This window comes from Marmota flaviventris, chromosome 8 (genome assembly GCF_047511675.1).
Source record: "Marmota flaviventris isolate mMarFla1 chromosome 8, mMarFla1.hap1, whole genome shotgun sequence".
NCBI classification, from domain to species: domain Eukaryota; kingdom Metazoa; phylum Chordata; class Mammalia; order Rodentia; family Sciuridae; genus Marmota; species Marmota flaviventris.
In genome coordinates this window covers 6848414-6861072 of record NC_092505.1, presented here as the reverse complement: position 1 = coordinate 6861072, position 12659 = coordinate 6848414, and the positions used below count along the sequence as shown (strand labels likewise).

The 12659-nt window shown below is 42.4% G+C and overlaps 1 protein-coding gene and 1 pseudogene across 1 annotated transcript in view; both read right to left on the bottom strand.

The window, feature by feature from the left end:
* The window catches only part of Vps26c (VPS26 endosomal protein sorting factor C), a 40275-nt gene extending 39295 nt beyond the window's left edge, over positions 1-980 (bottom strand). The window contains exon 1 of the mRNA XM_027929026.2: positions 838-980. Within this exon, the coding sequence (XP_027784827.1) occupies positions 838-894 (57 nt within the window). The 5' untranslated portion in view covers positions 895-980. The remainder of the gene's footprint in view (positions 1-837) is intronic.
* Positions 981-3813: 2833 nt separating this feature from the next.
* LOC114087837 (U6 spliceosomal RNA) lies at positions 3814-3913 on the bottom strand (annotated as a pseudogene).
* Positions 3914-12659: the final 8746 nt, after the last annotated feature.

The window sequence follows — 12659 nt, the reverse complement described above, 5'->3', positions numbered from 1 at the left end:
CAATTATTAGGTTTCCCCAACTCTTACCCAAACATTTTAGCATTCATTCAAGATCTTTGCCTGGTATTCTGCCCCATTTGACATCACTTTGCATTCATGTGACGAAGGAATGATATCAATTTTATTCCAAAGAGCATGGGAATAGCAATGTTCAACCCTAGCTCTTGAACATCAGCATCTCCCGTATCTCTGTAGTGGGACCTTGTCAATAATATTTTAAAATTCTCCAGAGTGACTGATTTTGACGTAGATAAGGGTTCAGATTCCAAGTTGAAGGAAACTTCCAATATTCTCATTTTGCAAATAAGGAAACCAAGGCCCGTGGGAGGCCAATGGCACAAAACTTGTTAACGATGTAAAGGTTTGCTTTGACTTGCTTTTAATATGCCATTCCTTCCCAGAAAAGGTGTAACTTGTATGTTATTAGAAGTGACCACTGCCTAAGTATGTTTCTACCAGATGTGCATACCTCTGCTTTCAAACTTAATTGTCCTTTTCGTTCATGAGCCCGCTGCGGCCACGTTAGGGGGTTGGGAAAGGGGCGTCTGTCTGATCATCAACTCCTCCGCCCGAGGGCTCCGTGTGACAGGTCAGGCCTGGGGACTTGCGGCGCACAGGACGTGCGAGGCCCGACAGCCGCAGCGCCGGCGCCGCGCCCAGGCCCTTGCGCGCCCCGCAGACGCCCTCCACGACCCTCACGCAGCAGTAAGCAGCGCGCGGGACACACCTGGCAGGAGCGCACCTGGCGGTGTCATTCCGCCTCGTTCAGGGTCGCCCAGAGGTGTGGGGGGCGCTAGAGACAACGGAATCCCCAGGCCCGGCCACCCCTCCACTTACCCCGGCGTGATAAACTTTATTCGCTCTTTTAATCTTGATGTCCAGGGAAGTCCCCATCTCAGATTCAACGGAGCGACCACCACTTCCGGTCGCGCGTGACCCGAAGGAGGGGTAGCCCCGCCCCCTCCCTCGTGGAGTCACGTGACTTCGCACTCTACGTCGGCGCGGCTCCCCAGATCCGATAGGGAGTAGGACCCACGCTTTCCTCCTTCCGGCGCAGGGGCGGGTCTGAGCGCGGGCAGCGGGACTCGCACCCTAGCCCCACCCCCGCCAGGAGTGGGGGGCGGTACTCAGATAGCCCCACCCCTTCCGCAAGGACTGTCTTTCTTCGGAAATACCCCTTTCTCCCTCCTTCAGGGAGGAAAGGGGGAGGTCGCCGCTCTCCCGGCGTGCCCCGCGGCAGGGGGCGGGGCCGAGGCCGTCTTGCCGGCGCGCCTAGTGATGGAAGGCCGGGTCTCCCATCAGGCTGTGCGGCACAGAGCTCTGCGCTGCAGAGGTGGCTTCAGGAGGTTACAGCTTAGGAATGCAGTCCTTCCTCACACCTGTTTCCTCCCTTCACTTCCAGCCTTCCCCCTCTTCCTCCCCGGGATTCTATGGAGCCGGCACCCGCTCTGCCCCTCCCCGGCCTGGCGCCATTCTCCGCCCTCCCACGGGAGCACCCCGGTCACCCGCTGGGGTGCGGCCCCGCGCTCGCGTCCTGCCCAGCGCTGATTGGCGGCCGGGCGCCCGCCCCGCCCCCGCCGGCGCCGGGCCAAGGTCTCGCGAAGCGCGGGGTGACCTCGGTCGGCTCGGAACCGCGGCGCTGGGTCAGCCGCCAGCCCACCTCCGCGCGCCGCGAGGGGTTGTGGGTATTCCCCAGGCGCGTGTCCTGGAAGCGGGTGCTGAATATTCAGCGTGCGCCACGGCGCGGGCCGCGACGGGGAGGGCAGGCACGCTCGCAGGCCCGGGCTCGCAGATTGGTTGGAACTGCACGATTCGAGCTGGAACAGACCTGCCTGTTCTCCTTTCTGTTCCCAGCAACAACTGACTAAAGTAGACAGCAGCTACTGGGGAATGGGGGTACTGCCTCCAGCCAGGGCAAGCAGTACAGTGTTGAGCGCAGACTACATTTATTGAAATAAGATCTCTTGTAAATGCTTACATAGAGATTTTCCCTGTAAGCGGAAGGTCAAATTTTGTTATTTTAACTGATTTAAATAATGTGAAGAAGTGGGGTTTTTAATAAATTCCTTGATTCTGATCTTTTTTAAAAAATGCATTACTTTTAAGATAACAGTCTCTCTATTAAATGATTTCATGAATTAATATCTCAGAAGATCCCCTCTTAAGCATTTAAAGTGTTTCTTGGGCGGACCGTGGTGGTTCTTTAGTTGCAATTGATTTTGAAGGTTACTAAATGTGGTGTTTCCCAGTGTTCAGTTGTCAGTGTTCAGCTCCTCTCAGCTCTCAGGGCTTCCCTCTTGTCTTAAAGATCTTTCCGTCGATTCAGACCCATCAATTCTAAAACAATTCATTAGGGACTTAATAATCACTAGTCTATATGCAATTCAAGAAATGGATTCCTCTTCACTAGACTCACCCATCATTTTTAAGTGATTAAAAAAAAAAACAACTTAGTAGTCTATGTAGAGAAATGGGAAAAGAAACGTAGCCACTTTCTAGGCTTGTTTTTTACAGCAAACCTACTTTGCTTAGTTTACAACTGTTCCTCGAGGACACCATATTTTACTTGTCTTTGTAAGTTGTACACAATGTTTGTGGAAGGCTGGTGCAATGTAAAGAGCTCTTTCCAGCAGTTAACAGTGTGACCTGTGGTGACCCCATTCCCCCAGTTCAGGACAACACTGAAGGTGCCAAACAGAACAGAACAGTCCATTTTTTCCCAATCACTGCTCTTCCTATCTTTTTCAGTCCTTAATCTCACCTTTGACATACCATAACTTTTGGTCAATTTCAGTTACTAAGTTATCATGCTATGTCAAAGTGTCAGCCTCATGGCTTTAATAGGACACCTATTCCTTTGGGTGGGAAGGGTGCAAGTTGTGGTTCTGGCTTTCAGACCTTCAAGGCCCCACTGCTGTTGAAGGGAAGAAGACGAGAGGAAATGAGGCAAGCATCCTAACTAGAGGCTGCTGGAATTGTCTCAGTTGACCTTGCTTATCTGGATAACTGGCCCCTATTTGAAACTTGATGTGGGGCACAGATGGGAAGTCATAGTGGGGCCCTCTTCCCTCCAGACAGTTCCATTGGAAATCAGTCTCAGCTTGATCTTTTCCAGCACCTAATGTCAGCATCCATCAGTACACCCCCATCTTAGATGAAGTTCCAGCAAAACAGTTTTGAACCACAAGAAATACACTTCTGCCATAGGAAAGCCTGGACTAAAGGCTGCCCTGTGTCCACCCTTATCTACTCTACCATCCTTCTTAAATCTTGTTCCTTTCTGAAGTACAGATGGGGAATCCTGATGAAACAGACCTGCTGGCAATAAATGGAATGCAGGCCCCTCCAGTGGACTTCACTGGCACCTTGGAGAGATCATTTTATGGCAGCTCTGCTATATCACTTCCCACCTGAAACACCACTGGGATCCACAAGGCCTGCCACCTCTTTTCATTTCCTCCACTGCCTTCCTGAATAGACTGTGACAGAGAGCACTGGCAAAGTTTTTGGTAGAAGCAGAGCCAGATCTGCAGCTTCTTATTGAGGTTTGAGGAGAGTGGCCCCAATTATAGGTATGTTATTGGAAGATGGAATACTGTGCCCTCAAGGTTCATTTGTAAGCCTAGGGTTAATTCTGAGACAACAGGAGATATCTCACTAAGCATTTTTAAGTGGATGCTGTGGGTTGTCTGTCCTGATCCTCACATTTGGTGAGCTGCTGGGAGTTTTAGTCTTAACTGCTCTCAGAACTTGCCCTTAGCACAAACTAAGCCTTGTCCAAGGTCATGATCCACCCCCGCTTTTTTTCTTTTCAAAAATGTGGAACACTTCACGGATTTGTGTGTCACCCTTGCAGGGCCATGCTAATCTTGTCTGCATTAGTCCAATTTTAGTATATGTGCTGCTGAAGCAAGCAAGTTCATGATCCCTTCTTACGGTATAGGGCAACCCATGTTTGATGACTAATTGTTGTAGAATATAAAGGCCATTTCCCCATTCCCCCAGTTCAGGACAACACTGAAGGACCATATAGGTGCCAAAGCTTTCTGTGTTATCAATTTGCTGTGTAACAAGTTACTTTAGCATTCAGTAGTTTAAAACAAATAATTACTATAGTGTCTGTGGGTCAGGAACTCAGTACCTACTTAACTGTGTGGCTCTGGCGTAAGGTCTCAGATAGTTGCAGTCAAGGAGTTGGACAGGGCTACATCATCTAAAGCTTAACTGAGGCTGGAAGATCCACTTCCAAGGTGGCCCTCGCTTCATCTCCACAGGCTGCTTGACAGTCCTCCCAGTATGGCAGCTAACTTCTAGACCAGGCAGTCCAAGAGAGAACAATTGGAGTTGTGTGGCCTTGTATGACCTAGTCTCTAAAACCTCATATCTACTCTTCTATTCATTAGTAAACAGTCACTAAATCCAGACCACTCAAAGGAATGGAGTTTGGTTTTTTTTTAACCTTTGGAAGGGAACATCAAAGAACTTGTGGACATAGTTCAAACCCACTCTCCTCCTCATTAAGTGTGGAGCCTTTGTTGTGATTGCATCACTGTTGAACTTATTCCTCTGTCCAATCATGCTTCCTACACCCCACCTCTCCATACCTGTTAAGAGTATCCCCCAATAAACTTCCTGCACATTAAATTTCTATTTCAAAGTCAGCTGCCTGGTAACCCTGAAATAGTCCTGAAATAATCCTGTTACCCTAGCTTTCTGACTTGACCTCCCATAACAATCTTAAGGTATAGGAGTAATTATTCTTCCCTTGTCTGTAAAATGGCAGCACTGAGGCAAAGAAAGATGAATGCACTTTCCTAAGGAGATGTAAAAACTCGGCGGCTTCCACCAAGAGTTCACATATAGGCTATCACTGTTCACGGTGCTGTGTACGCGTGCACTACAAATTCCTGGGCACATAAAACGAAGGGAGGCCACGATCTTAAAAGATCAGACAAAAGGGGACTGGGGTTGTGGCTCAGGGTAGAGTGCTCATCTGTTGTGTGTGAGGCACTCGGTTCAATCCTCAGCACCACATAAATGTAAAATAAAGATATTGTGTCCACCTAAAACTTAAGAATAAATATTTTAAAAATAAATTAAGCAAATAAAGACATTGTGTCCCTCTCTCTCTCTCTCTCTCTCTCTCTCTCTCTCTATATATATATATATATATATATATATAATTTTTTTAAACAGATCAGACAAAGGACTGCCAATCAAATGTGAAGGCAAACAGGAATGCAGTGTTAAAGGCAATTTTAAAGGAACAAATGGTGTGATTTTTAGCAACTGATAGTGAAGATAGAACATTAAAACCATTGAAGAATAACACAGTGCATTACTTTGCTAGGGGGGCCATAACAAAGTACCACAAACTGTGTGGCTTAAAGCCACAGAAATTTATTCTCTCATACTTCTGGAGGCTACAAGTTCAAACTCAAGACAGCAGAATTGATTCATTCGGAAGACTAGGAGGGAAAGATCTGTTCAGTCTTCTCTTCTTGGCTGTCCTCTCTCTTGTCTCTACCTGGTATTTTTAAATGTGTCTTCATGTTCACATGGTGTTCTTCCTGTTTTACTGTCTGTCTCCAAACTTTCCCTTTTTGCAAATACAGCAGTCATATTGTATTAGGTCACACTAATGACCTATTTTTAACTTGATTATAAACACTCTGTTTCCAAATACAGTAACATTCTGAAGTACTAGGGGTTAGCACTGTGAATTTTGCAGGAACACAATTCAACTCAGAATGTATAACAATAAAACATGTACAACAAAAGCCATAGAGATACATGTACTAAGACAGTTGATAGGAGATAAATAGAGTTTATCAGAGATTGGATAAAAAATAAAGACAGAGAATTTTAACAAAATAAGGGGTATAATTGGTTAATAAAACAGAATCAAAGGGAATTCACTTTTCAAGTGTCGATGATGTTTATATAAACATGATTGCTCATGAATTATGCTCTTCCCTCATGGATTGAGTACCCTATAAAAGGGACTGAAGGGACCTAGCTAATACTTTTCCCTTACATCTCTTCCTCCAAGTTAAAATATACAGTTTGGACCTTCCAGAGATGTTCAAAGAACCATCTTGGAAGCAGATACCTGGCCCTCACCAAGCAGCAAATCTACCAGTGCCTTGATCTTGAGCTTCCTAGCCTCCAGAACTGTGAGAAATAAAGTGTTTTAAAATAAATAATACAGTCTATAATATTTTGTTACAGCAGCACAAACGGGCTGAGACAACTACATACTGGTCACAAAGAAAATCTCAAATCCAATTAACTGAGTATGTTCCAGATACTTTAGCAAAACTTTAACCACTTGGCAATTAAGCTACACTTTCCCAAATATATCAGGTCAAGGAAGAAATAAAAAAAAATAATAAAGTGTGAATATTTGATACCCAAACCTCTGGAATACAGCCAAGAAAAGAAAAATTATTTGAAAAAGAGTTTGGCTAGAAGAGGAGTGTGGGGCAGTGGGAGGAGTTTTGGTTGGGACAAAGTGATAATCAAAGCACATGTTGGTCATTGTTGAAGCGGGGTGATTGGTCATGGTCTTGTGGACACTTGAATTTCATAATAGCAAGAGACAAGATAAATATACACCATAGGATAATATTTTGAAATATTAAGCTAACAGTTTTTTAATCCCTCAAAGTTCCTAATAGGTGCTTCCCAACTCTCCCTCTATCAGATTTACACCACCAAAACACAAAATGTGTGATAAAGAGCATTTTCTCAGATATGAAGATATCCACTATAGAGGAGGGGGTTTGGAAAGAGAGGAGAGCCAGAATAAGTGTTAGGGTGGAAACTGGCTACCCCTTTGGATTTGGGTCCCTGTCAGCAATGGAGATGGCAGAGCTGTGACCTGCAAGATTGAGTGAGAGATGACTCAGCCACAGGGGTTCTGGGCCAAATCTAGCAATCCCTGTAGCTTGTCTTGGTATGGCCTATGTGGAGAGATTGCAAACTCTCCAGCTGAGACTGTGGCAGACACCCATGGAGCACGACACTTAAACCACATGCCTCTCTCCACCCTAGACAGAATACTTTAGGTGAGGAGAATGGAGAAGTAAAAGACAAGTCTAAAACACTAAACTGAGTTCCACATGGATAGTAGGATTGATTCTCCCAACCTGCCCTCAGCAAAAGTGGTTGCTGGAGAGTTAGACTGGGCTAATTCATAGAAAAATAAAGACTGTTGATTTTTAGGCCATCTATGCATTGTGCCTGTAAATTTTAAGACAGTTACATATACAAAAATCAATAGGCTTTTCTATTTACAGCAATAACCCATTAGAAAATAAAATGAAGGTAGGGAGTGTCTTCTCAAGAGCAATAAAAATATAAAATATTTGGAGTAATTGGAATGTGATATATGCTTGTATCACATGGATAAAGCTATAATGCTGAATTTAAAAATATAAAATGTGAAAAATGGAGAGTTTTACAGTATTTCCAAATTGGGAATCAAAACAATTTTAAAGGTTCAGTGATATAAAATTAATTTTTAGGTCTAATTAATTCCTCTTAATATCCCAGTAATTTTAATGACAAAATTTATGAAATTATATTAAAGGAGCATTTTGAAGTGATGTATCTTTTTAAAAGTTGATTGTAGAGCCACCCTGCACACCTGTAATCCCAGCAACCAGGGAGATTGAGGAAGAAGGATCACAAGGTCTGCAACTTAGCAAGACTCTGACAAAAAAGAAAAGGGGCTGGGGATGTAGCTCAGTTGTAAAGCACCCGTGGGTTCAATCCCCAGTAACAACAACAACAAAAAAAGTTGATTGTAAGAAAAAAGGCCCTCCTAGAAGTAAAATACAGTAAGACTATAAGCATTAAAACAGCATCATTTTGACGTAAGATCAATGGAACAAAACAGATAGTTCAGAACAGATTTCAATATATTAGAGTATAAGATTTTGTTTTATTTATTTATTTTTGTATATATTTAAGTTGCACATAAGATTTTAATATATGATAAAAAAGGCATCACTAGAATAAGGGATTACTTGGTAAATTATATTAGACTAAGTGGTTTCATGTTTAGAAGAAAATTTCATTTAGATTTTACTATCATATCATAAATCAAAACAGACTGAGGGAGAAAGAAGAAAAGATCTAGTTGGATTAAAGAATTCAGGAAATAATAAAACATGTGAAGGCAGAGAAAAAACCTACATGAAAAAAACTGTTAAAGTCTTTAAAAGATGCAACAGTTGATTGAAACAGAAATGGAATAACATACCATACTTTTGGATAGGAAGACATCACATCAAAACAAATGTTAATTCTCCCCGACTTAATTTATAAATGTAAAACAGTACTAATAAATATATTGTCTTCTCTTTATATCTGGAGCCAGGTCAGTTGATTACAAAGTTTGTTTGGAATCATAAGTAATCAAAAGTAGCCCAAGAAAGTCCTACCTGGAGGTGAGCAGGTGAGGAGGGAAGTTCCTGGGCCATGTCCTGTGGATAGGAACGTTTGTGACCGGTTTCAACCAGCAGGGGTGAGAGCTCAGGACCCAAGCCCTAACAGGTGGGCAGCTTGAGCTTTTGCACTTTGGGGGCACCCTGAGCACCATGTAAGGAGCCCAGTGACCTTGATGGACAGACCATGTTGAAGGACCATGAGGAGAGGGAGCAGGGCAAAGTGGAGAGAGAAAAGGAAAATGGGGGATGACAGGAGGGAGAGAGAGGGAGAGAGAGACAGGGCCCCAGTGTCCCCACTAAGAATGGCCTTCCCTCCATCCCCACCAGGATCCAAAGTGAATGGAGCCACCTTGGAATTTCCGTCCCCACTGCCATGTGACTCCAGCCACAGGAATGAATTATAATGAGACCAGCTAAAGAACCCCCTGCTGAGCCTCAGCCAACCCACAGAACTATGAAAAATCATAAAATGGCTCTTTTTAAGCCACTAAGTTCTGAGGTGGGTTGTGGTGCATCAATAGATGACCAAATCAAATGATTGTTACCTTAGGAGAAAAGAGGACGAGATGGAGGGGGAAGCAATTTTAGAGCCATGTAAAAGTTCCTGTTAATTAAAATAACAATGTTAATTTTAAAAATTAAATTGCACAAAAAGCTAGAAAATGTAATTGAAATTTTACTTTTATGTTCCCCTCTGTTTTATTGAGGTATAAATTGACAAATAAAATTCTATACATTTAAGGTTTGCAATGGGATAATTTGTTATGCATTGTGAAATTTTCACCCAATCATAATTGAGTTTTTAGAACTTCAGTGGAACTTGAAATGAGGTTCTAACTGGAAATTGATAGAAAAATATCACAAAGGAAAAAAACAATCTATTAAATACATCCAAATTTGGACTATATAAAGAGGAAAATTCAAGATAAAAAGGAAAGAATATAATGGAAAATGAATGCAATAAATATGACAAACAAAGATACACACACACACACACACACACACACGAATATATGTATATTGTGTGTGTGTGAAGTTAGGGATTGAGTCCAGAGCATTCACTCTGCCCCTGAGCTATATCCCAGCCTTATAATAGCTGGATGACAGGGGATCTATTAGTTTTCTATAGCCAGGTAACAATTACCACAAACTTGGATACCTGAAAAAACAGCAGGTATGAGCTTGTAGTTGATCTGTAAGCCTGAGTGGGTTGCAATCAAGGTATCAGCCAGGCTGGACTTTTTTTTTGGTACCACGGATTGAAACCAAGGGTCCTTACCACGGAGCCACCTCCCCAATTCTTTTTATTTTTTATTTTGAAAAAGGGTCTCACTGGGTCTTACAGCTTCACTAAGCTGCTGAAGCCGGCTTTGAACCTGCAATCTTCTGCAGCTGCTGGGATTGTGGGCCTGTGCCATCACGCCTAGACAGGCCCCTCCAACATCAAGGCCAGCAATGGTGTGTTGAATTCTTCTCAGCCTTTGAATGTCCTTTTTTTGGGGTGGGGGCTGTTTACCAGAGATTGAACTCAGGGGCACTCGACCCCTGAGCCACATCCCCAGCCCTATTTTGTATTTTATTTAGAGACAGGGTCTCACTGAGTTGCTTAGCACCTCACTGTTGCTGAGGCTGGCTTTGAACTGAAACCCTTCTGTCTCAGCCTCCCTAGCCCCTGGGATTACAGGCATGTGCCACCTCACCCAGCTCAGGCTTTGAATCTCTTTGACTTCCTTTTCTGCCTTGCTTTCTGCTAACAGTCAAAGAAAACTTTCTGCATTTGAAGGAGTTATGATATTAGATTAGGCCCACCTGGAAAATCTTATTTCGAGGTCAACTACTACGTGTAAGTAACACCACATAACCTGGGAGTCGATAGTGCATCATACACACACCTTCTGCCCTCAGTCAAAGTGGTGGGGATGGTAAGAGGGTGAAGGCCAAGAGGGTCCTTCCTAGAGTTGGTGTGTGTGTGCTGTGCCTGTGGTACTAGGGATTGGGAACTCACCCCCTCACCCATGCTGAGCATGTGAGCGATACTCAGTCCTCATTCTTAGAATTTTGTCCCCAGAAGGGACAACATTCAAATTTATAAAAACTCTAAGACAAAAGACATGAATAATAGTTTCCAAAAAAGGAAGTCAAGTTGTAAGCAGACATATGGAAAAATGTTTAGCTTTAATAAAACACAAAGAAATGCCAGAAAGAATCTTCCATTCCACAGATTAACTTAGCCAAACATATTCACTATTGACAGGGACACTGGTGATGCAGGCATCTTCACTCACTGGTGTGGAGATGTAGATGATCCCACACAGGCAATGTGTCAATGTGCTATCACTGTCGCAAAAACTTGAGATGAACAATGAACTTAGAAGTAAGGAGGAAAGGTTTTGGCTCATGGTTTCAGGGATCCTAAAATCTCCTTAGGGACACTCCCAGCGACCTAACTTCTTCCAACTAGCCCTACCACTGGAAGGTTCCGGTGCCCCTCATAGTGCCACAGACATGAGGCCAAGCCTTCCACATACGTGTGTCTGGGGGATATTTCAGATCAAAATCATATCCTATGCCAAAGCCTTTGAAATGTTTATAATCTTTGGCCCGGTGATTTGACTGCTGAAAATCTATCTAAAGAAAATAATCTTAAATCTTCAAGCATACCCAGCAAACTATGAATAATGAAAAAGTGGAAACAATGTAATTAACAAAAAAAGCTTGGGTTGATACATTATACTTTCAAATCAATAAGATATTACACAGCCACTGAAAACGTTATGCTGAAAAAATAAAAGAAGATCTCATAAACAGAGAAACACTTCCCGGATATGGAGGGCACGCTTCAGATGCCCCTTTTCTCCCTCATCCAGTGATCCCAGCAGTTTTTCTTTCTTTTGTTCAAGAAATAAATAAATAAATATGCATATAGTAATGCAAAGCCAACATAATTTTGAAAACAACAAAGTTAGAGGGTTGAGGCTGTGTGACTTTAAGACCTAGTATAAAACAACAATGATCTAGGCTTCAAGAGAGACAAGTAAGGCAATAGAACAGATTGGAGAACTCAGTAATGAGCCCATATATAGGTGGTCAACAAGAATCAAACATGGCTTCCAACAAAGGTGCCAACGTGATTCGGTGGGGACAGAGAAGCCTTTTCAACACATGGTGAACAACTAGATATCCACACGGAGTAAAACGAGCCTTGCCCCTGACCCCACACCATATCCAGAAATTAACTCGAAGTGGATGATAGACCCAAAGGCTGATGCTGTGAGGTTTCTAGAAGAAGGTGTAGGATACTGTCTTCCTAATGCTGGGGTGGGCAAAAAGTTCTTAGTCAAGATCTAAAAATCATGAATTATGAAAGAAAAAAATCGGTAAATTATACCTCTACCATTCAAAATACTAAGAAAATGAAAAGATGAGCAGGAAATTTTAGCAGTATACTTATCTGACCAAGGATTTGTAAAATCTATATCTATATGTCTCTCTCTCTCTCTCTCTCTCTCTCTCTCTCTCTCTCTCTCTATATATATATATATATATATATATATATATATTATATACATATCATTGATATATAGATATAAATTACAGAGTCTATATCTATACATATTGATATATAGGTATAGACATACAGTGCTATATATAGATAGATAGATATCACAACTCATTAAATCAACCAAAAAAAACTAAAAATTGGTCAAAAAAGTTTAGTAGATGCTTACAAAAGCAGAAATGTGAGAAGCCACTAACATATTTAAAGATGACCAGCCTCAGAAACCAGAAATGCAAATTAAAATCACAATGAAATACACTATGCAGTCACTAGAATGGTTAAATTTTAAGTTTGACGATACCCAGACTAAATGGGACTCTGAAATATTGGTGGTGGCAATGCAAAATTAAACAGCCATTCTGGAAAATGGAGTGGAGGTTTGCTGTGAAGTTAAACATACACTACCCATATAGCTCCACAGGTTCACACCTAGGTATTTACCCAAGAAAATGAAAACAGGTCCACACAAAAATGTGTGTTCGAATATGCATGAGAGCAGTGTTCACAATAGACAAAAACTGGTAGATGCTAAATGTTCATCAAGCAATGAATGGACAAATTGTAGTCTAGCCATACAATAAACACTGCTTAATACCAAGAGGCAGCTACTGATATATAACACCACAGGTGAATCTCAAAAACAT